Source organism: Equus przewalskii, chromosome 8 (genome assembly GCF_037783145.1).
Source record: "Equus przewalskii isolate Varuska chromosome 8, EquPr2, whole genome shotgun sequence".
Taxonomy (NCBI): domain Eukaryota; kingdom Metazoa; phylum Chordata; class Mammalia; order Perissodactyla; family Equidae; genus Equus; species Equus przewalskii.
The window spans coordinates 62,399,327-62,426,109 of record NC_091838.1 but is presented as its reverse complement, the minus strand read 5'-3'; the positions used below and the strand labels follow the sequence as shown (position 1 = coordinate 62,426,109).

The following is a 26,783-nucleotide window of genomic DNA, read 5'->3' as shown; positions in this document are numbered from 1 at the left end:
AGAAGCACACCCCTTGGTGATCTTGTGATCCAGTGTCACAGAAGAATAAGACCTCAAAGTACAGAGAAAATATGGGTTTAAATTTTCTTTGTAGGGGCCGGCTCCGTGGCCGAGTGATTAAGTTCGCACGCTTTGCTGCGGAGGCCCAGGGTTCGGATCCTGGGCGCCGACATGGCACCGCTCGTCAGGCCACATTGAGGCGGCGTCCCACATCCCACAGCTAGAAGGACCTGCAACTAAGATATACAACTGTGTACAGGCGGGGTTTGGAGAGATAAAGCAGAAACGAAAAATAAAAAAGATTGGCAACAGTTGTTAGCCCAGGTGCCAATCTTTAAAAAAAAAAAAAATTTCTTTGTAAATTTTCTAGCAGTTTTTGGAATGCAAATTATTGGCAACAGTTAAGAATTTTTGAAAAAATGTATGAATCATCAGTGCATTCATACACTGATGTAAATGCATTAGCGCAGCATGTCAACCCTATGTAAAATAGGAACTTAAAAATATTAACAAATCTATTAACTGTAATTCTTTAAGTTAAAAAAATGTGAAGGAATTCAAGACTGCTACCATGTTAATAAAATATATATACACATCTAGAATGCCTTTCAATTTTGGCTTAAAAAAATCAGTCCTTGATCCATTAGCATTTTAAAGGAATAGAAAAAATTTAAGGCATCCAGTTATGTTGGACAAATTTAAGAACACTCAGGATAACAAATTCTTTGAGCTTTAGGACAAGTACACATTTTAGTTTAAGGCTGAAAGACTCCTCTATCTAGCTTAAACTTCCTTGGGAATTTAAGGAAAGAAAATGAATTACTCCAACTGGAGCTACATCAAAATGTCAAGTGAACACATTTTGGTTTGTAATGGTGCCAAGGGATGTGAAGTCTGAATGATCAGGGCCTTAGGTTTCCAAATCATTTTAAAGCTAATGTTGTTACCAGGATGCTGGAGCTTTTTCATGTTATTGTTTCTTAGCTCTGTCCTATCCGTGGTTTCACCCAGGCTAACCAAGACCTGACAGGATCACATTGCAATTAACTGAAACAGCTGCAAAAAAACAAAAACAGCTGTAAGGAAAAAGTGTCAATATAGAAGCCCACCAATTCAGAAAAGAAATTAACAATTTTCTCATGATGTTCGACGCATTTTCCTATAAACTTTTCTTGGGCTTTTGAGAATTGAATAACTGATATTATGGCTGAGACAGTATTATAATCTGGGAAGAACATCAGTAGCCTGTGGTTGCCATTTGTGTTTTTCTTGCAAATTTTCCTGGTTGGTGCCCTTTTTAAAAAATATTTGTTCCCTGCTCAGTAACTTTTCCGTGATTCCCACACCCAATTCCTGGCCACAGGGATGGGTTTATAAACTGAGTCAGTCGAATTACAGCATCCATTTACACAACAGTTGATCCAGAGGTTGGTTATAGGACCCGAGCTGTGCTATTCAGGGTCCATTCAAATTCTCGGTTTAAAGTTGGAAGAGAAGCGGTCCAGCCTCTGAGGTCAGGGCACAGAAAAGATGTGAAAGTAAGCCAGTGGAAGGCCATCTTTCCCACCATTTGGAGAAAGCCTGTCTGTAGTAAGAGAAAATGGAGCAAAGAGAGAGAAGCAGAAACTAGGGGTGTGCATAGAGAATCCTGGGCCACGGAATCTTGGTTCTAATTCCTGAAGCCTTGGTTCCTGCTGCTTTGAGTCTGTGAGCTCTTCTCTAGCACCCTTTCCTGCTGTAGGAACTAATAAATCCCCTTTTGGCTTAAGCCATTTTGAATTGGGTTTCTAACATTTGCAACTAAAATTCTAACATAGAATATCGCATCAACTAATCGCACCTTTCAACTTGCCCAAGGCCACACAGCACAAGTGAATTCTTCTTTGCTCTTCAATCTATTGGCATGCTCTCCCTCAAGAAAAAGCTGAAACTTTGAGTTAGTGGGGTCTTTGTGTTTAATAACCCCCAACACATTCATAATTGGTTCCAAGTAGACTCGTGAGTGACTGGCTAACCTGGCGTCAGTTCTGAGAGCTGAGAACACACCCTCCCAGAATTTGGGGCTGCAGCTCTGCAGCTGAGTGGAGTGCTCTGATTATGGCTCCACAGAAGAGAGCTTCTCTATAGAACCAAAGCCCAGAGGATGCAATTTCCACATTCCCTGCAAGAGTTGAGTTTTGAGGCACCTTGAATGATCAAAGGAGTTGTGATGATTAAAACAAACCAAAAAAACCCACATTAGGTTAAAACATTTTTTCTAACTGCTTTAGAAGTTGTCAATACCAAAACACTAAATTCACAATAGTAACCAGCAATGTCCCATGCAAAGAACATATTAAGTAGTGAACACGTGTAAAACCCTCCATGTCCAATTGGTGATAGGCTAAATAAACTATAATACCCTTAGGTAGTACAGGCTACTGGGGTAGATTGAATTATTGGTCTAATTCTTCTCCCTGTCACAGCCTCATATACCTTCGCCTTCTGCCTGTAACTCTGCAGTGCTTCCCACTGTAGGCAGAGTCAGCTCCCCATCCCACTGTAACTGGGCTTGCTCAGGAGAACTTGCTCTGATGAATGGAGTTAGAGGGTCTAAAGATGCCCATATGGTTGGCTTGTCTTCTTTTGCTTCTGCCACTTGTTATAAGTGGGAATCTGCATAACGTACACTTTCATTTTACCTATTTTTTGAATAGGCAATATTAGCACATGCTATAAAATCCCAAAGGTACTAGAGGGTATACAACCACCCACATAACCCCTCTCCTGGTTACCAGTTTCTTGTGGAACTTTCCAGAGGAACTTTATCCATATACAAGAGAAGTCAAATAGCAGTACATATTATTGAGTCAGACCCAAGGCCAGATACGTAGGGGCTTCTGGATCCGGCTGGAAAAGTTCTTCCTGAGAAGAATCTCACTCTTACTTGAGGATACATTATTCAAAATCTGAGACCAGCTCCTACAGGCAGACCTATAAAGGACTTTCTGTAGACCAACTACCAGTCTATAAAAGTCCTTGTCATCCAGAGCTATCTCATTTAAAACTCTTAAAAATTTACTCTTTCCAAAATGCACTCAAGATTACTTCAGGGTGTATCTGAAAAATCAGAGAGGGGATTGCTTCTTAGCCTAAAGCAGGTAGCAAATAAGCACATAGCTGTGATTTCACCTTGTGCCACCCTCAAATTCTTTGTCCTTCTCCTTTTAGAGACAGATCATTCCAATTAAGGCCAAACACTTGAAGAACATAACAAAAGTAATTTTCTTTTTTTCTTTTTTTTAAGATTGGCACCTGGGCTAACAACTGTTGCCAATCTTTTTTTTTTTTCTGCTTTATCTCCCCAAACTCACCCTGTACACGGTTGTATATCTGAGTTGCATGTCCTTCTAGTTGTGGGATGTGGGACGCCACCTCAACGTGGCCTGATGAGCGGTGCCATGTCCGTGCCCAGGATCCGAACCCTGGGCCGCCGCAGCGGAGCGCACAAACTTTAACCACTTGGCCACGGAGCTGGCCCCAAAGTAATTTTCATCTACTTACAGCAGTATACAAGTTAACTGTTTTCTCATTTTAACTTGTTTTGCATTCAAACTGGATTTAAAAAATTGAGCTGAAATGGTAACTTACATGTTTAATTTTGATTAATTTATACTACAGATTAACTGTACTTGATATTTTCCTCTGCAAAATGTTTAACCCTTTATTTTTTAATTTATTTTTTATTTTTTTGAGGAAGATTAGCCCTGAGCTAACTACTGCCAGTCCTCTGCTTTTTTTTTTTTGCTGAGGAAGCCTGGCCCTGAGCTAACATCCGTGCCCATCTTCCTCCACTTTATATGTGGGATGCCTACCACAGCATGGCACGCCAAGCAGTGCCATGTCTGCACCCGGGATCCAAACCGGCAAACCCCGGGCCGCCGAGAAGCGGAACGTGTGTACTTAACCACTGCACCACCGGGCCAGCCCCAAGGTTTAACCCTTTAATTTTCTCCTAAAAGGGTAATGAAATGAGCAAAACAACTATTGATCAAATTTAAAAATTTATTTACAAAATTTATTTTGCTTTTAAAAAACAATTATTCAATTCATGAAAATTAACCAAAACACAAATCCCATCAAAATTTATTATAATAATCTTTTGCAGAATCAATAGCTTTAAAAAAAACTGCTAATGAATGCTTTAATGTAAAACCACAATGTAAAAACAGGAACTTTAATTCTAGTGACTAGAATAAAAGCAGATAAATAATCTTCTCCAAAGGGAAAAAATACTTGGAAAAAAATGGTATAACGTGTAAAGCAGGAAATTTAAATATCAGTTTAGTTCCTCATTGCCAACATGGCATTTATGTCCCAGATGAGATTTCGCAATTGATCCATAATTTGCTTCAGCTGCTGATTCTTCTGTTTGAGTTTCTGTGGAGACAAAAGAATTTATCAAAAATGTTCCATGAAATATAGACCATGAAGTTAGAAGATGAAAACGTCATAAGTTGGGACTCTAATGATCCACCTCGAAATTAAGCTAAATATTTCCTTAAGGCAGAAGGTCTCAATCTTTTTCTGGCCACAGATATTCACCGAAAGGCATACTGAATTCTAATTCAGCCCGAAGAGGCCTATGGCTCCTGCACTGCCTCCCTTTATTCCTCCACTTCCACCAAAGAAAATAAGTTAAATTGTTAATTGTTATAAAACCTAAGTATATAGATTTTCCAAGAGACAGCATACCATAAAGGTCAAAAGCACAACCTCTAGAACCAGATGCTCTGGGGTTATACTCAGCTCCTTCACTAACTAAATATATGATTCTGGCTGAATTACTTAACCTCTCTATGCCTCAGTCTCCACATCAGAAAAATGGGCATACTTGAATCCACCTCCTAAGAGTTGTTATGAGGATTAAATGATTTGATTCCTGTAAAACGTTACAACTGTGCCGGCATGTAAGCAAGCATACAACAAAGGGTACTGGTAGGCAAAGAAATGAACTGTCGGTATAGAAAACAAAGTACAATAAAAACACAATGCCTGATGCAACTGGCCTTTCAAAAATGCGGCAGAAGTCACTTTTTGCCCACAGCATGAAGTGCGAACTACTTCTGATTCTGAAAACTGAAGACAAAATGGCACTGTCCCCGATGCAATCTTCACAACTAACATGTGCTGGATGCTCTGAATGTACACGGCACGTGTCTCCGTATCTCTGTATCTGGGTTTCTACTACACCACGGTTTGTAAACTTCTCTTTAAGCATCCCTTCTGCAAATCCTATGTGGCAAAGGTCTGCTTAGTTTGTAACAACAAGATAAAAATAGAGAACTTTTGGTCAAAGTGTTTACTACTTATAATAATTATTATTATTCACTAATCTTTTGGAAACATCATATTTGGAAATAATATTTTTAATTAGATAATGTTAAGGGCAGTATATTAAAATACCTCCAGATAAAGTAGTACATGCTCATTTTTATACAGAAAAAATTCTTAAGTTTTATTTCATTAAAAAGCACACTAAGATTAAATAAATTGCTCATATTACTTCTACCTAAAGTTAGAGAAGTAACAGGAAATAGGTAGCTAACACAGAGGACCAGGAAAGTCTTACTGGAAAATAGAAAAGCACTTTACAAAGACTTTAATCATCTTAATTAAATTTAATTCATACTTGAAAAGAGAATTAACACAACATGGTCAGATAAAACATATGACCACACAGCACCCAGGGCATGACCCCAAAGCTCAATTTAACATAGTCTGGGATAAAGATGCTGCTAGTATTTTAGTCACGAGTCTCCTTGTTCAGATTTCAGATGATCCGTCTTCTAAATTCTGTTGTCATAACTATGTGGTAGTTACTGAAACAGTTGTGTATATTGTATAACCAAATGCACCCAGATAACCGGGTGAGATGAGAAATGACCAGACGACCAGTCCAAGCCTATAGTCTTTTTCATCCTAGAGACCAAGAAACTGACATTTCTGCCAGAAATCAAGGGTAGCAGCAAAACAGAGGAATATGAGAGTAAGGGTGCTATTTCGGAAGGCTGGAAACCTCAGTCCCAGTTCTACCTTTGCCTCTAACTGGCTGTTTGATCTCAAATTTCCTAGCCTCAGTGTCTTGTCTATGAAATGGCATTAGATAATCTATAGGCCCTTGTCAGTTCTAGTTTCTGTACATCCATATGTAAGATGACAATCAGTTACGCAGACATGTGATGAAAACTAGTAAGCTTAGTTTAGTGAACTAATTTAGTAAGCTTCAAAACGGTTCAAAGTCAGCTGCCCTTTACCACTGCTGACGTGCCATCACTCCCCCAGCTGTGAGAGACTCCAGCTACCACAGTTCTCCCCTCAATTCTTAATTTTTCAGGAGAAAGTGGAGAAGGGCTATTGAGTAAGAATAAATGAGAGGCAAAGAACATGTGCTGATTTTTTGAATAAAACAATCTTATTTGAATTAGTAAGTTCTGACATATTTGGAATATGATCACTTTCAAAAGTTTCAGAACTTCTCTTTGGAATGGAATTCTGCACCTGTAACATATTCTGTTCCATAAATATATGTGCCAGGCCCTGGGCACTGTAAGGGGAGAAACAATAAGGAACAGTCCTTGCCTTAAATAAATTCAATATCAAATAGGAGGAAGATAATACCCCAATGGCTAGACTATAACCTGATAAGGCAGATGGCAGAGGAAAAACATCAGATGCTGTGGAACCCCAAAAGAGAGAGAGAGCGCCTCTGACTGGTGGGGTCAGCAAACAAGGAAAATATTTTTGTTTGGGGTCTAGAAAAGTTGGTGGTGAGCAAAGACTAGAAGGAGGATAAATTTGGGCTTGGTAGTGGGTAATGGGAACTGATTAAAATTCATGCAGGAGAAGAAATATGATTTAAAATGAAATGAAAAAAGTTAGCTGGGCAAATGTGGGGGATGGGTTCTCCTAAATAACTTCAATGGTGACAAATCTGTGTTCGTGGAAAAGAAGAAAGAGGAAGGACTTAAGTTTTGGAAACAGTTGAAAACCAATCAAAGGCCAAGTCTGGTGAAATAAGCTCAGTGATCACATTTTCAGTACTAGAAGTAATAAAATTGTATTCTTGGGTGATTAAAAACAGACTTTAAAATCAATATCGGGGGCCGGCCCAGTGGCGCAGCAGTTAAGTTCGCAGGTTCCACTTCTTGGTGGCCCGGGGTTCACTGGTTTGGATCCCGGGTGCAGACATGGCACTGCTTGGCAGGCTGTGCTGTGGCAGGCATCCCACATATAAAGTAGAGGAAGATGGGCACGGATGTTAGCTCAGGGCCAGCCTTTCTCAGCAAAAAGAGGAGGATTGGCAGTAGTTAGCTCAGGGCTAATCTTCCTCAAAAAAAAAAGAAAATCAATATCAAAGTTACAGATGGCTCCCACAATGGTTGCATCACTGGAATAAATGCACAGCTTACCAATAAGACTACTTTCAAGAATACTCATTTGTAAATATAAATTTTGATATACTTGTTTTGAAAAAATTCGCCTCATTAATTCTTAAAAAATAAATAAGAGAACTAAAAAATGGAGAATATTTTCAAGGTAATATTCAACTCTAGGTAATAGTAAAATTTTAAGTATGATATATTATAAGGGACGTAAGATAGTTTTCTCAAAGATGCCACAAAGTTTTAAATTAAAAAGAATTAGTATACAAGTAAAACACCTAGGGCCCAAACACATGATGAAACTATCAACAGCAAAGCTGACAGTTATGCTTATTAGCGGTTAAACTGTAAATAAATTTTCATGACACGATACAAGATTTAATATATACAATCTTGCCACTGATTGATTTTAACAGAGGTTGACAGCTGCTATTATCAAAACCCATCAGCTGTACCTAATTTGTTACATTAACAGGTGAATGTGTAAGCAGAGTAGATACTTAAAAATGATGTTTATGCTAAGTCATACCATGTAATTTAACATTCATACAAAGGCTGTGACAACTGGTCAAAAATGCTTTAATTTCTAAATGCGTAGACTCAATTATATGTCAACCCCGTAAAACTACCTGCAAACCACTTTTGATTTCATTTTACCACCAACAGAATGGTTTTAAGCAAAACAGAATTCATTCTGACGTCCTTAAAACATATAGTCTCAAACAAGTGTTTACCCTTTACTTGGGTATTAGAGCTTATGGATTCCAGGATATATGAAAATGAAAGTATTTAAATAAGCAAAAATCTGACTATTGAAACTAGCACATTCTGTCATCTGACGATTTACATCAAATACTAATTACAAGTTCCGTGCGCCTAAGTTTCATGGCACTATGCTAGGCACTGCTGGTATATACATTGTTAGAAACCAGACAGACTATACAGATTAAATAGTAAACGCACTGTCAGTATGTTGTTCTATACAATTTCAAGTACACAATAATATAGTAATATTTTGAAAATGACTGAATGAGGGTCAACTGGACGGTATATAGAGCTACTTATTTTATGTAGCTTATTTAGAATAAAAAGAAAGAAAATAAGTATTGTAATAAAATTCTGAATATTTTTAATTGAGGGCCAAGAATATAACTTTCTTACAGATTATATAGGTCCATAAATCAACTTCATCATTTAACACAAGCAAATGCCAATGTCTTAGAAATATGGTCCAGTAGTTTTGGTTTTGTAAATAGCTATTACAGCATGAAATGGGCACATGAAATGGATGCTGCTTTGGATCTAGTGGAGTCTTATGTCCTCAAGGAAGAACCCTGTCCATATGTGTGAACTGTGCATGGCGGTAGACAACACATCTGACTGATCCATGGCAGAAACTTGTGCCCTTAGAACAATGCCTGGCACAGAGCAGGTACCCAAACATCTGAATATTTTAATATTCAATGGAAAAATGACAAAAAGCCAAATCAAAAAGCTTTCCAAAAGCCTAAAAGAAGAGAAAAATAAGCCAAAAAAAAAAATTCCTTATGAATCTTTTTGAAGCTTCGCTTTCCAGTTAACTATAGTCTGTGGGGATTTATTAAAAAAAAAAAAAAGATATGTCTGTTATTAAAAATTATTCAGTTTAATATCCTATACCAAATTACTTTCATGTGTGTTACTAAGACTGCTGTGAACCTGAAAACTCTACTACTACCACCTAATAACTATTAATTTTTTTAAATTTTCATAACAGGAAAAAGAATTGACTAAAATAATAGACAAAAGCTAGATAAAAATTTAAGTTTTTGAATGCAGGTATAGGTAGTTGAAAAACTAAATCAAACTAATGAATTTAAACTTTATTTTTATTTATTTATTTATTTTTGAGCAAGATTAGCCCTGAGCTAACATCCATGCCCATCTTCCTCTACTTTATATGTAGGACGCCTGCCACAACATGGCTTGACAAGCAGTGTGTAGGTCCATGCCTGGGATCTGAACTGCCGAATCTCAGGCTGCTGAAGCGGAGCGTGCAAACTTAACCGCTGTGCCACCGGGCCGACCCCTTTAAACTTTGTTTTTTAATAGCATATACGTGATCACATAATTAGATTAGGATAACATTTTACCATCCGTAGGTGGCTATTTAAAATGAACATATTTTTCACAGAAACACTCTCACGTGTGTGTGCCATTAAGGCAGAAAAATTTATCAGTTGATCATGAGCTTACTCAGTGTTTTAAAATTTTTCAATTGCATATTTATATCATATATTCTAGAAAGGAAATACAAAGTTGGAGGAAAAGAATAAATAAAATATGTTTGTAGTACTAATTATACATAAGATAACTTTGTTAATAGTCAGAATATGTGTTACATTCAGTTCACATTTATGATGTTTTATTTAAGGAATGAGTTAAAAATCTCTTTGGGTCAAAAAATCCACTTTGCTTGGTTTTTAGCTATTAACTTTATTCTCTTCTGCCTTCGTCTGTTTGGGGATTTCAATCTGAGTTAACCAAATCTTAGCCTTCTCTCATTTTTTTTTACCTCTATTTACCACCTAACTCTACAGTCCTGTCTCAAAATATAGTAACAATTCCCAGGAAGTAAGAGAGAGCTAAGAGGCCATCAAATGACTGCTTCCCCTGCCTCTCAAGAGAAGACACTTTCCCTCTAAATTCTCTTTTAAAGTTAAAACACTTAAGAAAAGCAAATTCAATAGACTGAAATGGTTTGATCAAAGGAAGAGTTCTCAAATGCCTGAAGTATAAATGGGAACACGAAATTTGAAATACGGACCTTTATTCCACAAATAGATAAATGTTCAGTAATATCGTACATCTATTTTGTGTGTTGAAATAAACCTGGTGCAGATAAACATTATGGACTAAATGTATGTGCTTCTCTCTTCTTTTTTTCAAAGTCCTAATGAAATGGCAGGAGAGGAATGAAAAAGCTATACATCCATGTGGAGAAAAATGATCAGAAAGGAGACAGTAGTAGATGCAAGGTGGTAAATTTTAAGATGAAAAGTAGAGGAGGAGTGGTAAATGCCTTGGGAGGAAACTAAAACCCAGGTAGATGCAGGAAGGATGCCCCTGAGAACAAGGCTGATCCTCCATGAGAAGTGGAGACCAGTGCCATCTCAAAGGCACCAGGCCTGGCCTGGTGAGGAAAACTGGAGGAAGAGCTGAAAGAGACAGAGGGACTAGTGAGAGCCCCAATGCTAGCGAGTGCTCACTCCCAGTCCTCACGAACAGGTGACTGTGTGCCCTCTCCCTGTGCCCTGTCCCACCTCTCAGGGAACAGGAGGTTTGTTTCCTGTGAAACTGAACCAGAACAGCTGTGGATTCAGAGCCACCAGAACAGCAAAAGGCAAGAAGACAAGAGAATCTCTCTCTCTGTATGCCACTGGAAGATTCTTCTCTGAAGAAACTGGATAGCTCTAAAGTAAAAAATCCCTCAGAAAATGACAGTCGGGGTTCCCCTAAAGAAAAAAGCCAAATTGCTTTCCAATCCTGCTGTGATGAAGCCAACTCACAAAGCCTATGATCAGCTTTCTAGTGCCTCAGTCTTAAACATAAACGGCTCATGTTTAAGCATCAGATGCTCACTAGATCTTTAGAGCCTGCATCTAGAAAGACAAAAAACAAAACAGACAGGGGTTTGCAAACTAGAGCACATGACATGTTTCTCTACGGCCCGTGACCTAAGGATGGTTTTTACATCGCAACAAAGACAGTATGTGTCCCAAAAAGTCTAAAATATTTACTATCTGGTCCTTCAAAGTCTGCTCAACCCTATATGAGAAGATTAAGGAAGCATACCCTCAAATTTCTTAGGGAAATGACTTTACAACATAGAATTTGATAGCCAGCCAAACTATCAACTATCAGCTATGTGAAGACTAAAAATTTAAGTCCCTGCATCCCTTCTGAAGAAGCCACTGACGTTTGTACCTTACCAACGAGGGAGAAAATCAAGAGAGAGGAAGATGAGATTGAGGAAATAGTGAAAGCAACAGAAGAGGTGAAGGAAAGCCCCAGGACAATGGCTGAACAGCAGGTCTAGAGAGCATTCAATCCAGACCTAGCAAGAAGACGGAGGACTCGGGGTCGGGGGGACCCAATAAACTGTCTGATCATGTTCACTGTGGAAAGCTGGAAAACAGTACTGAGATGATACTACAGACATATAAAGAACTAACCAAAATTTTAAAAAATTACAGAAGCCAATTAATTCCAGGAAAAAACAATTGTTCAACCAAGGAAATGTAACCCTAATTTATTATGTGGCTTAGCAATAAACAATATTTATGTGCCATAATAATATGAACACAGTATATTTATTGAACCCCAATTATCATATAATTGCACTGAAAAGATCTGGGGAAGGAAACGTGGGTGGGTCCAGGAGAGAAAGAGACTGTAAGAAAACTAAAGCCTCATGTGGAGAAAGAAATTCTTTTTATACATCATATCCCTTTGTATCAATGATCCTTCACTTAAAATTCATAAACTTCTAGGTCAATAGCTCGTAAGATTTTTTTGATTACCCACTGTCAAAGTATTACCATATTCTGATTATATGAAAAGTCTTTTTTAAAAAAAATCAGGAGTAAATTATTTCTAAGCTATCAAATTGGAAAAAAAGAGGAACTTAGAGAAATGAAAAGTGAAATAAAACATTTAGAAACACTGTATCTTTCTGAATTTACACGGGCTTTTTTTCCCCAAAATATCATAATATCTTCTATGGTAGAGAACAAACCATATTTATTTCACATGTGGTACTCTGAAATCAAAGTTACCATTACAATGGTGTTCTATTTGTATACATATGTCATTGTATTTTATTAAAAAAACAGAGGAAAATAATAGAACACATCTACTGTGAATTAATATGCAGATTATCAACAGAAACATGTAACACTTCTTAATAAATGAATGCCTCCTATCTCTGGACTACCAAACACCACTTATCTAAATTGAAAGTTCCCAGTCCCCTCCTCATTCCCTCCCAATTTCCTACCCTTAGTTCTTTACGCTCATTCATTACTGTCAAATTTGCTAGAAATATTCTTAATTTGTATTCTTATTTTTAAAAAAGAAAATGAAAATAAAATTATTTTATAAAGTCTATCCATCGTTTTCCTTTCTCTTGAGGTGTTTTTTTCTTTCTTTCTTTTTTTTGGTGAGGAAGACTGGCCCTGAGCTAACATCTGTGCCAATCTTCCTCTATTTTATGTGGGAACGCCACCACAGCATGGCCTAGGTTCATGCCCAGGATTCGAACCTCCAAACCCTGGGCCACTGAAGCGGAGCATGTGAACTTAACCACTACTCCATTGGGCCGGCTCCTCTCCTGAGTTTTGATAAATATTTTTCGTTTAATTTTCCAATGTTTTGTTTTGCAGGTTTTATTTTCAACAACAAAATTCATTTTGACAGATGGTGTAACGTAAAAGAAAGCTTAATTTTCCCCAAAGTTTCTATTTTTAAAGACTAATTTTCCACACAATCCCTCCTCTGTCATATTAAATTCTCATATACAATAGGAAGACTATTTCTCTGGCTATTACTTTACTCATCTGTCTATTCTTGTGCCAGTATTTCACACTTAATTATTGTTTTTACAATATGCTTCCCATCACAATTTTTTTTGCAGCAGAGGTCTGTTTTATTACTCTTATCAGAATTCTTTGGTATTTTAGTATGCTCTCAAGAAAAAATTCCCATTTGGATTTTATTTTGACTGGTATTACACTAAGATCTTATTATTTTTGTGTACTTTCAAGAGAATTCATATTTGAATTTGGACTCTTACTGCATTAAAACTATGAAATAATCTATAAATAATCAAGATGGGCATTTTTAGCATATTGACAAGAACTTTCTATGTCCTTTTAATTGTGCAAAACTTCTTTTACCTATCTTAATAAGTTTAATCACACACATCACTGAGATAATTCCTAACTACTTAATATTTGCTGCTGCAGCTGTGAACAGGATCTCATGATCTAATTGGTTTACAGCATTATAAGAAAATGGTATCAGTCTTGGATCAAGCCCTTTTATCAAACTTTTATTGATTCTAGTTGTCAACCAACTGCATTTCTTTGAGTTTACTTAACAAGCTTGAGTTATAATATTATGTACAAACTTAACAAGCTTGTACGTAATAATTTAACCCGTTTCCTAAAGTTTATTTGTTTCTTGTCTTTTTGTACTGGCTATAACTTCTAAAATAATATTAAACATAGTGGTGTAAGGCATTTCATTGTATGCCTATTCTTAATAGGACTAGTTCCTGGATTTCACCTCTATGAAAAATGCTGGCTGTTTATCTGAAAGAAAAAGATTTGTTTTTAAAAGACTCTTGTTATAGTTTTAAGTATTCTTTGAACCAGTAATATTTGAATTCTACCAAATGTCTATTAGGTTTCAAAAAATATTTTTTTTCCAATTCAATCTACTGACTTCGTACTATATATGTAAACTGATTTATCCTCATCTACCTCAAAAAACCCTCTTTGGCTGTGGTGGATTAATTATTAACACCCTCATGAATTCTATTAAGTAGAATTAAGAATTTCAGGAGCAGGGTGGGGGGTTATGTTTTTATAAGTGAAAGAGTGAGAATGGTAGTTTATTTATTGTGCTCTTGGTTAGGTTTTGGTAAGCATGGGCAGTGTTTCTGCCATGGAATGAACTGACAGTTTTCCCTATTTCTCTGTGTCGTGAGAACTATCTGAACATTATCCTCTGAACTTATAAAAGTATTCAGCAATAAATATATTCAAATTAGGAACTTTTGGGGGGTGAGGGTCAGGTAGGGTAATGCTTTGATAACTTCCTCAATTTCTTATTCAGGTGTTGAGACATTCACATTTGCTGTTTGTAAATTTTTATCATTTGCTGCTCGAAATATGCTGTGATAAATATTCTAGGCAGAATTCTAGAACACTAGAATAGAAGAAAGTAAATGGGTTGTGAGTGAATGCCTATGAAGCTTTTCTGAGAGCTCTAGTGCATGAATTCTGCAATCTCTCTTCTCAATACTCCGATGGCATTTCTGCTTACCTTTGAGTTCCTGGTTATGCTCTAAGCAGGTCAAATTTGCACAGAAACAACTTCATGTAATTCTGTAATTCAAACTATGTTTTTGAGTTACATAGACTCCCTCGAAATTTTTATCAATAATTCTGCAACATAAAATACACACACTAATAACTCACTTTATTTACTTCAGCAATTTCTCGCCTCTCTTCACTAGCAAAACGAGGTGGGCCAGCCCGATCGTCATTCTTTGAGCCATCTTCTTCCATGTATGGAATAAGTTGCTGGGAGTGACAAACAAAAGTTAAAAGTAAAAAATATGATACAAAATTTCCAATTACACTGGTATAGATAATGCATCTGATTCTGGTCAATTTTTATACTTTTCTTTTAATAGTACAAAAATAAATTATAATTCAGTTGATGGCCCAAACTAACAACTTTAGAAGTATATCATTTCAGTGCATCCTACACAGTGGCTTTTCAGGTATCTTTTGCAAAATAGCTCTTATAACATTAATTGTCACATACAATTAAGTAATATCCTACTCATTCAATCAGCAAATATTTAATTACCAGATGCTGGGTGAGACATTGCAAAAATAATGACAAGTAAGGTATGATTCCTGGCCCCCCAAAATTTATAGATCCTTGAGATAGAACAGGCTTTCCTTTATCTACACTAGAAAGAAGGGCACCTTAGGGATGTGCATTATATAAATGCCATTTACTTGCTATCTAGAACCTCAGTGACTATGCAAATTTCTAGATGTCAAATTCTTTTAGATGGGAGAAAGTTTTTTTTTTTTTTTTTGAGGAAGATTAGCCCTGAGCTAACTACTGCCAATCCTCCTCTTTGTTTTTTCTGAGGAAGGCTGGCCCTGAGCTAACATCCGAGCCCATCTTCCTCTACTTTATATGTGGGATGCCTACCACAGCATGGCATGCCATGTGGTGCCAGGTCCGCACCCAGGATCCGAACCAGCGAACCCCGCGCCACCGAGAAGCAGAATGTGCAAACTTAACTGCTGCGCCACCGAGCCGACCCCAAGAAAGTTTTTTTGTATGAGAAAAAAATTTATATAACAATGAAACTTCTAGTAGAATTATAATTAAGTATGTATGGTTTGTGATGCAGTTTATTTGATGAAGCCCCTCATGGATGGGACAGAGACTTCAGGAATCATCTGGTCTCTACCATCTTGTGTGACCAATGCAGGAACAGCCTAGAGGTAAATAACCGGTACAACCAGGAATCATCTGGTCAAACTTCTTCAAATTCTTGGGACAAATATGAGCTTACCCACACCCACAGCCACTCCTTCCTCTGTTCCTCTCTCCTGGGGCAGAGCTGTCCTCCCTCCTGAAGACACTGAGTCTCCCTTCTTATGCTCTAATTCCTCTGCCCTCCCCCCCTCATTATTTAGCCCCCTCCCCTCAACTTCTCCCTATTGTTTTCTTCCTTTATCATCTAAACATGTCTGGTCTCTCTTATTTGGAGGAAAAAGCTCAAAAACCCTTGACTCCATCTACTGCTTTCCTCTCTTGCTTTTTTTTTCCTTCTCCCCAAAGCCCCCCAGTACATAGTTGTATATTCTAGTTGTAGGTCCTTCTGAATGTGCTGTGTAAGACGCCGCCTCAGCATGACTTAATGAGCAGTGCCATGTCCACGCCCAGGACCCGAACCGGTGAAACCCTGGGCCGCCGAAACAGAGTGCATGAACTTAACCAATGGGCCACTGGGCCACCCCAGACTCTCTTGCTTTTTATCTAAGCTTCTTGAAAGACAGATATCCACTTGCTGGCTCCAGTTCCTTATTTCCTGTTTAATTTTCAACCCACTGTGATCTGAGTTCTTGTTGCTACCATTTCACTGAAGCTCTACTCAAATATACCAACAATTTTCCTCCAGCAAAATCTACTGGACAGTTTTCACTCCTTATTTTCCTTGACTTCTGTGCAGCGTCTGACAATGGCAATCACATTTCTGATCTTTCTCCCTCATCTTTCACCACTTCTTTTCAGGCTGTTTTGAAGTTTACTTTTTCTTTCTTCATTACTTTATGCTGATCACTCAAAAAGGAAGCAGTGATCATGTGAAATTGTTCTTATTATGTAGCGAGAGACCATCTAAACCTTCCCAGCTACTTTTGGTGACAGAGATATAACCTGTCAACAGGAAATAGTCACCTATAAAAATATCATATATCTAATTAACTAAGATATATCTATGATCGCAGACTAAATTTAAAGAACATATTTTAAAACTAGAGTGATTCCACTAAACTAATCTAAATTAATAATGATGAAAACATAACCTTTTATTCATAAAGAACTTAAATGAACATTTTAAAACTATTTTATAATACGATTAAAACCTCTACTAAAAAAAAAAAATCATGCACTGACAGCAATGATAAGAATTGCCACAGGCAACCCTCTCCTCCCAGTGAAAAAAATTCACTATAGACCTGGATGTTAAAGTCTACAAAAGATTATTAACATGAAAAGATGGTACAATTTAGTTCTATGCATATATATCATATTTTCATCTTTTCTAGTCAAAAGTCAAACCAATATACAGTCATGTGTCGCTTAACACTGGGGATATGTTCTAAGAAATGCATAATTGGGCAATTTCATCATTGTGCAATCATCATAGAGTGCACTTAGACAAACTCAGATGGTATAGCCTACTACACACCTAGGGTATATGGAACTAACCTAGTGGGAGCACCGTTGTATATACAGTCCATGGTTGACCAAAATGTCATCATGCGGCGCATGACTGTAATTCAAAATCTGGAAATATTGTGAAAATAGGAGAAAGAAAGGAAAAAATTACAAATGTCTTGAAACTCTCTTACATCCATCCTCCTCTACCACTAAAACTTGCCTCTACTGGAATGGGATCCATTCCTCCGCAGTTTTCGTTGCATTTGTCGTAGACCAATCTCAGCTTCCTGAAGAGAATAGAAAGCTGGCGAAGATGATCCTGTAGCTTTGCTAACCGATCTTGATATGTTCCAGTGTGGTAAGTGACACCATTTGGCAGCTTATCAGGCAAAACAAAACAATAAAAATGTAACGAAAATCAAGATTTCCTAGAAGTAAATCTAGAAAACAGAAACAATTTTTAAGAACTGTGTAAAAGCAAACTGCTCCTCACAATTAATCAAGTGTGATTTTAAGAATTTAAAAGTAATACATGCTCATTTATTAGCTCCCTGGCACACTGTTTCAGTGCTGTAAAACAGCCTTAGAAAAACTTTATCATAAGCCTCTCTGGCCAGTTGAAATTTATTTCCTCTCTAATTTTTGAAATATATTATAACTTTTAAAAGAATGCACAATTTTATTACTTACAGTTATATAAAGGCAGCAAGCCGCTGAACTCAACCAGGAAGTTAAAAACAAAATACAATTTAAAGAAGAAGAAGAAGAAAGGGAAAAAGTGAAGATCAAGACTTTTCAGCAGAAGAAAAGGAATAGTATGCTGCTGCTGTTGCAAAAATAGTCTCAAAATACCTTAACTACAATAAGATAATGAGGATACTCAAGGCAAGCATTAAAACATAAAGCTGTCACCAAGGCTTACTTTAAAAAGAAATCAATAGCAGGAGATACAGGTGCAAATCAATCTGTACTTGAACATCATTAATAAGTTATTACAAGGAGCCGCCACAATCCTAACTCTGTCTTGGATGCTTATATAATTTTAATTCAGGAATTTTATCAAAAGAAGCCACAAGTATATACTGAAATGACGATAAAATCACACATAAACAGAAACTGATGATTACTTATTTAGAACTTATAACTAAATGCACCTTTTGTGCATTGCTGAAGTTTATGAACAAAATCTTCCTTTCTCTGTACATCTTTACAGTATTTTATCCCCACAATTTGATCTGTGAAATCATCCTAATATTAGAATTAACAATATTTGTACCATGGTTTTTTTTGGTGAGGAAGATTGGCCCTGAGCTAACATCTGATGCCAAGCTTCCTCTTTTTGCTTAAGGAAGACTGTCCCTAAGCAAATATCTGTGCCAATCTTCCTCTACTTTCTATGTGGGACGCCGATACAGCATGGCTTGATGAGTAGTGTGAATGCACATGCCCAGGATCCGAACCTGTGAACCCTGGGCCGCTGAAGTGGAGCATGCAAACTTAACCATTATGCCACTGGGCTGGCCCCTGTACCATGTTTTTTAGTATATGAGGTGCTTTCATTATAAGCGTTCACCCATATACTTATCTCGGGGATTAAACTGACTAAAAACCAAGACACTAACTACTAGTAATAGCTAGAAGATAGTCTTTCTAAACCTCAGTTCACTCTTTTTTTCCCCTAAACAGATGAGGTAGGAAAGCAAAAAAGAAAAGTGTATGATACAATGTTTGGAGAGAAAAGAAAACAGAACACACTATTACCACGAGTAGGTAAAACCACAAACAAGAAAAAAAGACAGGAAAGGCCTCTAAACAGTTGATAACAAATGTAACTAGGAGATAGGCTTGAATAATTTATTTTCTTCTTTTCTCTCATTTCCAAAATTCCTGTAATTTATGGTTTATAAGTCAAAGAGATGGATCTTCTGAAATTATTTGAAATGAGTTATTATTAGGATTTTCAGGAATTCTAAAGCATTAAAACACACTTTAGGATGATACCTCAAAGAAATGTGATAAAATACCAAAGGCTGAATTAGTGAAAACAGTTTAAAGGAGAAAGGCGTTGAGAGTTTACACCCCAATACAATGTGGGATGATTTCTCATGAACTTTCACAAACACTACAAATCAGGGAAAACTTTCCTGTTTGGATGATAATATGGAGTATAATGACTACAACTTGCACAGAGAGGCTCTCTGTACCTTTATTATGGCATTTACTGGATTTAATACTTTACCCCTATTTTCTACTTAGTAAAGACTGGAAGTTATTCATATTTATATCCCTTTATTTAGTATAGTGCACACACACAGACAGGTTTCAAAGGACAGTCTGAATTATTTTATTTCAGTGAGTTATTTTATCCATAAATGTATACCTAAAATTCACTAAGAAGTGTGTGTCAAGTAAAAGAACTCTGATAAATCCTTTCATAAAGGAAAACAAAATCCTTTTGAAATGCAAAGAATCACTCTCCTCAAATTCACCCTCTTTGTAAGTTTGGGTATTAGTTTTCATAAATAGCACCAGCTTCTCAAAAGAGGGAACAATTAATTCATCAAAAAATTGACTGCACTCTCTTCATGTGTCAGGCACTGTTCTAGTAGCTGGGATAAAGCAGTGGACACGAGGGAGACAAGGTTCCCTATACCTTGTAATAGCACCTAAGATCTCTTGGTATCCACCGTAGTGTAGGTGTTTAGCTGAAAAGCTCATCAATAACCATCTCATTCCTGAATACTGGTGAAGATCTGTAAATACATGACCATACCCTTAGACACTAAAAAAGTATTTAACTAAATTCAACATCTATTCTTAAATATAAAACTCTTAAGCAAAATTACGCAACATGATAAAATACATTTATCTCACTTAATAGGTCAGCACGATGATTAATGTGGAAACATCAAAGCATCCTCACTAAAGTCTGGAACAGAACAGGCTGTCTACAAAGACCACTAATACTACTAGTGAACACTATTCTGGAGGCACTGGCCAATGCAATTAGAGAGGAAAAGAAGAGTTGAAATATTAAAAAGTGGTATAATCATCACTTTTTACAGATGATATAATAAAGTGCTACTATCAATAAAAGAAGAAAGAGATGGATACAAAATTAATACAGAGAAAACAACAGCTTTGCTTTCATACTTAAAAACAAACAAAAGATAACAAGAAAGGAAAAAGACCCCATTTACAATAGCAACAATACAGATAAAATATCCAGAAATAAAACTTAAAAAATTTCAAGATAACGATGAAAATTTAAAATATTTCATAGCGACACAAAAAAGGATATTCCATGTTCTTGGTTAGCAAGACTCAACATCATACTGATGTAAAGTTTCTCTAGGTTAAATCAATCTAATAAAAATGCTAACAGGTTTTTCTCAGAACTAATCAAGCTGATTCTAAACTACATGTGGAAAAATCAGCAGAATAGCTAGGACCATTTTCGAAAGCAAGTGTGAACATATGATAAAGCCTCAATAAATATAAGAATGTTTGGCATTACTACATAAAAGTCAGGGAGCCAAGTGGAATACAGCATCCAGAAATAGATTCATTTGTATAAAGTAGCATCCAAAATCAATGGAGGAGGACAAGTGAATTATTCAATCAAACTTTTGGAAAAACTAAGGCTAGTGCCATACCTCACACTTTACACTAGGATAAATTCCATATGGATCAAAATTTTAAAGATAAAAATTGAAACAAAACACAGAATTATTCTTGATTTTGGAGTGGGCAAGGCCTTCCCAACTAGACATAGAACCTAAAAAGCCCTAAAAGACTAAAAAAATTCAACTATGTACCTTAAAAAATATATATGTATGGCAAAACTTTCATAAGCAGAGCCAAAGGTATAGAACAGACTGGGAACAAGATACTTGTAAGTTATATGTAAATAGCCAAGTGTTATAAATTGGGGTAGAGGGTAAAAAAGACCAAAAAAAAAAACCCCAAAAGAAGATAGAAAAATGGGCGAATGATATGAACAAGCAGCAGAAAAGGAAATATAAGTGATTCATAAATACATGAACAGATGCTCAAACTCATTCAAACTAGGAGAAATGTAAAGTAGATTTTCACCTATCAAATGATCAAAGATCCAAAAATATAACTTACTGTGTTAGTCAGAGCCTTTTTGTTGGTCCCTGTCAAGGCATGGTAGCATAAGCTGGTACAGCCCCATGGAGGGGCAATTCATCAAAATTTATCTAATTAGAGAAGCACAAAGCCATTCCTAAGAATTTATCCTACAAGTAGACTTGTGTATTTATGTAGGAGGTTATTCACTGCAGCATAATAGTTAGAAATTAAAAGCAACCCAAATACCCTTCACTAGAGAACTGGTTAAATAAATTACAGTATTTTCACGCAGTGGATTACTATACACCTTAAAAAGGAAAGGAAGTATTTCTGTACAGATATGAATAAACTCCAAAATATACCAAATGAAAAAAGCAAGGTACAAAATGTTGTATATAATGTACTATTATCCGTGCAAACAGAGGGCAAATGAAGAATATACATACACATTTCCTTAAAAATGCATAGAATATCTGAGACGATACACAAGAATAGTAAGAAAAATCACTAACAACCATTGCCTGTGGAGGGGGGCAGACAGCTAGCAGACAGGGATGGGAGGGAGAAAGTTCACTGCAATGTCCTTTTTTTATTTCTGAGTTCTGAATGTATTATATATTCAAAAAAAAATTTTTTTAAAGATTTAAAGGATAACAGAATCAAAGTGATACTTTCTTACAGGGAATCTTAACCTAGGATCTAATGATCCTTGGGGAGACTTCCATTAACTCCCTGACATTTTATTCAAAAAGTATAATATGTGTATTTTTCCAGAAGAAGTTTTTATCAGATTCTCAAGAGGCTAATGGATACCTAATGAATAAAGAATCACTTCTCTAAAACAAATGCTTAGAAGTAATCTCAGCCGTTTGTATTTACAGCACTTCACCCTTCTGAATTAATAATACAGAACATAATTTTAAAATTATGAAAAAAATGTATTAATAAATAACTAGGTTATATGTAGTCTGTGTGTACCACTTCTCCAGTTTTTTGGAAATGAAGGAGCACATTGTTGCTTCTTTTTCAGCCAATTATGATATATGCCCCAAGAGTCTTAGATGAGTTAAACCACAGAATTAACAATATAAGAGGCACAAAGAAAGAACTATCATAGTCTCTTACAAATTGGTTTTGAATATATGTCCACGTGTAATCTAGTTATCAATAATACTTTTTTGAAAGAGTTTAGTTCTTTCAGTGTAGGTCATGGATGTGGACTGTATCTCTGTTAATAGTACAAATTGTTTGACAGCAAGTTAGTATCACAAAGAGGTCAGTAGGAAGAGCTACCAGTCATGTGTGATGCAGGGTAAATTCTTCTCTCTTTAAGCCTGTTTCCTTAACTGTAAAATAGGAATAAAAATAGTTTTTAGAACTGTTCTTAAAACAGTGTACCTGACCAAGGAAAGTACTGGATAAACGTTGGTTATTAGCTCTACTAGTCCTAATTCAGTACTTTGCACACAGCATATATTTTATTTCTTAAAAATAAAGAAATATTTGCTAAATTCTGAGACCACCTAATCCATATTTTAATCATTTTAGATATTAATCTATTAATTTTTAAAATAACTGCCAAAGATTTCATATCCTCTCTTGATTCCCTTTCTATTGTATTTCACAATACATGGCTTATTAATATGATCTTAAAATATCTCTGTTCAACTGAAATACTTTTATAATCAGGAGGAAAACATTTCAACCAATTTAAAAAAAAAGCAATAAAACACTCTTCAGTGCACCCATTGAAATAAGAGTTGTAAGAGTCTGAAGATCTGGTTTCAAATTTACCCTACCACTTAGCTTTGGACAAGTCACTTCACCTCTCTGAACCACAGAATCCTTACCCGTAAAACAAGAATGATATCCACATCACCTAGCAGTAAGATAAACAAGCATTAAAAATGGGTTAGCAAAATGATGCTGGGACAACTGGGCATCCAAATGCAAAAAAGATACACTTGGATCCAAACCTATCATATAAAAAATTAACTCAATATGGATCATAGACCTAAATGTAAAATCTAAAATTATGAAACTTCCAGAAGAAAACATGGGAGAAAAATCTTCGTCACCTGGGGTTAGACAAAGATTTCTTAGGTATGACACCACAAGCAAAATCTGCAAAAGAACAAATTGATAAATTGGATTCCATCAAAATTTAAAATGGCTATTTTTCAAAAGGCAATGTGAAGAGAATGAAAAGACAAGGCAGAGACTGGGAGAAAGTATTTGCAAAGCAAAAATGACACACAATAACAAGTGTTGGCAAGGATAAGGGGTAACTAGAACACCCAAACGCTGCTCATGGGAATGTAAAATGGTTGCAGCCACTTTGGAAAAAGTTTCTTAAAATGGTAAACACACATTTACCATATGATCCAGCAATTCCACTCTTCGGCATCCATCTACTCAAGAGAAATGAAACACACGTTCACACAAACATTTGTGGGCGACCATTCATAGCAGTATTATTTATAATGGCTCCAAAGTGGAAACAACCCAAATGTCCATCAACAGATGAAGGGATACACAAATTGTGACATGTTCATACAATGGAACAGTATTCAGCAATCAAAAGGAATGAACTATTGATACACGGCTGAGTGAAAGGAGCCCGACCTATAAAAGGGTATAGTTCCATTTGTATGAAACTCTAGAAAAGGCAAACTAATTTACCGTGCCGCAAAGTAAATCAGAGGATGCCGCGAAAGGAAGGCCGGAAGCAAAGATTTCAAAGGGGCATGAGTAAAGTTTCTGGGGTGATGGATGATGGATTCACAAGTCTATACGTATGTCAAAACTAAAAAGTGTATTTTATTGTATACCAATTATACCACAATAAAGCTATTTAACAAAAATGGTTAGCAGAATCTGAATTCTTCACATCCTTGGACCCTCAGAAAGGATTTTGCTGGAAAAAGATGAGATTAACCCTAAACCGGGTAGTAGAGTGAGGCCCACTTTTACCTTGAAAGGTACAAGAGTTTGCCTAGTAACTTGAGAACCAGGTGGAATCTACAAAATACGGATTCAATCTCTCCCAGACATCAGGTCTGGAAAACATCACCTTTACACCGCAGACTCTTGGGAACGGACACATCATTGGGGAACACTTTTGAATGTAAACAGGAGCGACTCTATCCTCGAGGTTTGCCCAGGGCAGCCCCGTGGACACCCAGGGGCCCCACGGAACGACTAAACCAGCGCCCTTTGCCGTCGCAGAAGCATCCCGCGTCCACCAGGCACGCCCAGGAGCGGCGGCCGCCCTCCTTCCCACCTGCATGTTCCTCAGGAGCTGGAAGATCTCCATGGTGCGGTACACGATGTCCTGGACCGTCTCCTGCCCGATCCGGCAGAGCGAGGCTGTGTTGACTTCCCGGGCGGCCTGCTGAGCCTGGGGCCCGGCGAAGGGCCCAGGCGCCATCCCCGACGCCGCCAACGGAGGGGTGGACATGGCTCGGCTGCCGCCTCCAGCCGGCAGAGCCGGAGAGCAGGCGTCAGGGGGTCCGCCCGACGTTAGCCTGCTGCCGGCCTCGGCGTGGGCAGGAGCTGGGAAGACTCCAGCATCCGGATTTCAAAACAGCGGCCGGGACTTCCGCCCACCGTGACGTAACTCGTCATCATAACGTCACGGGGACTGCCCACTCGGCAGCCTCCTGGGAACCTGCCTCAACGTAAAGCCGGCAGGGATTGGGCCGGGCGCCTGGGCGGGGCGGGACGAATGGGTTGAGTAGCCAATCACCGGCTGCACCGGCTGCACCGGCTGCCAGAGGGGCGGTGCGCATGGTGGGAGGCGGGTGGACTTTCCCAGAGTTCGTTTCCCAGAGTCTCAGCCAGTCGTTGGGATTCCTGATGGAACGAACGCTTGTTTTGTGTTAGTTTCCTTGCTGAGCATTTTCTCATATCAAGCCTATGATGTCTGTAGTATTATTGCCGTTTTACAGCTAGGAGGCACGTTCAGAGGGCTAATTTGACTTGGTTACTCACATACAGCTTGCAACTGGTAATCTGCAATTTGATTTTAGAAAACGAAATTCTTGATCTTGCATGCTTCATTGTGACCTGATACCGACTCCCCAATTGCTGTGGGTCCCTGCTCAGTCCCATTACCCCTAAGTATAAAATTGACACCACACACCCCTTTCTGACTTTGGCACTTACTACTGTCTGTGTTCTATATAATTTTCGGTTTGTTTACTTTCTGACTTCCCCTCACTTTATGTGTACATATACACTAGAATGCAAACTCCGTAAAAACAGAGATTGTGTCTTATTCACTTACTATATTATCAATGCTTAGCGACTGTCACATAGAAGGTGCTCGATAAGTACATGTTGACTGATATAAATGTAAGAAAAATTAAAGCCATTCTCCCACCTACCTCTTACTGCCCGTTTTCAAGCGGAGGGAAAAAGTCAAGAATGTGAAAATGGTCATAGGCACAAAATTATTGCATTTTAAAAAGTATCTGAACACTCTATTAGTAAGGACTTTACAGGAAATGGTTACTAAAAACGACCTAGGAACCACTGTGTAGATTTTAAAGATAGTGATTTACAGCTCCTTAGTGGGCAATTACCATTTGACAAATATTTACTGAGCACCTACTATGTGCTGGGTGCTAGGAATGGAGATAGAGTAGTGCACAGGTCAGGCAAAACCCTACTGTCCTGGGGCAGACAGAACACTAATTACTGTGGTGAGTGTCTGGAAGCAAAAGTTCAAGGTCCTAATATCAAGGTGCTAACAATTTAGGAGATCAGGGACAACCTGAAGGGGATAAATTGGGCCCTAAGGGTGAATGGGGGAGGGTGCTGAAGATTGGAGCCTTTTCTGTGTTAGAGAAACAGTACAATGGGTAACTTTGAATAAATATTTAGGGAGTAGATTTTAGGGGACTTGATATTGACTGGATTGGGAGCTTGAAGGAGAGGAATGAATTAAGGATGGCACCTATTTCTGCCTTGAACAAATAGTGATGTTTCTGCCACATACCGAGATAGGGTGCATTGAAGAAAAAGACGTGTTCCAGTAAAGTTATGACTTGTATTGTTTCCTATTGCTGCTCTAACAAATTACCATAAACTTAGTGACTTAAAACAACACAAGTTTGTTGTCTTACAGTTCTGTAGGTCAGAAGTCTGAACTCAGTCTCACTGGCTGAAATCAAGGTGTCGGCAGGGCTGTGTTTTTTTCTGGAGGGTGTCAGAAGGAATCTGTTTCCTTGTCTTTTCCAGCTTCTAGAGGCTGCCCGCATTCCTTGTCTTTTGGTCCCTTCTTCCATCCTCAAAGCCAGCACTGGCCAGTCAAATCTATTTCATGAAGCCATCTGTCTGGTTCTGAGTCGCCTGCCTCCCTCTTCCCCATTTAAGAACCCTTTTGATTACATTGGACCCACCTAGATAATCCAGGATATCTCTTTATTTCAAGGTCTGCTAGTTTGCTATTTTATTTCCCCCTTGCCACACAGGATGACATACTCACAGATTGCAGGGATTATGACATCAATATCTTGC

The 26,783-nt window shown here is 37.5% G+C and overlaps 1 protein-coding gene and 1 long non-coding RNA gene across 3 annotated transcripts in view; one reads left to right on the top strand and one right to left on the bottom strand.

Moving 5' to 3' along the window:
* LOC139085266 (uncharacterized) overlaps positions 1–26,783 on the top strand; it is a 253,590-nt gene that overhangs the window by 18,854 nt on the left and 207,953 nt on the right. The window lies entirely within an intron of this gene.
* MED30 (mediator complex subunit 30) lies at positions 4,031–24,935 on the bottom strand. Its single transcript, XM_008517858.2, has 4 exons — positions 24,544–24,935; positions 17,386–17,544; positions 14,669–14,773; positions 4,031–4,419 (listed from the first exon to the last, which is right to left on the bottom strand). The coding sequence occupies exons 1-4, from the start codon at positions 24,718–24,720 to the stop codon at positions 4,324–4,326; spliced, it is 537 nt and encodes a 178-aa protein (XP_008516080.1). The 5' UTR covers positions 24,721–24,935; the 3' UTR covers positions 4,031–4,323.

Coding starts and splice junctions, on each gene's coding strand:
- MED30 (XM_008517858.2), bottom strand. CDS start 24,720: ATGTCCACCCCTCCGTTGGCGGCGTCGGGGATGGCGCCTGGGCCCTTC. Junction 17,545..24,543: donor AGCTCCTGAGGAACATGCAG/GTGGGAAGGAGG, acceptor TTGCCTGATAAG/CTGCCAAATGGTGTCACTTA. Junction 14,774..17,385: donor TGGATCCCATTCCAGTAGAG/GCAAGTTTTAGT, acceptor TGTCACTCCCAG/CAACTTATTCCATACATGGA.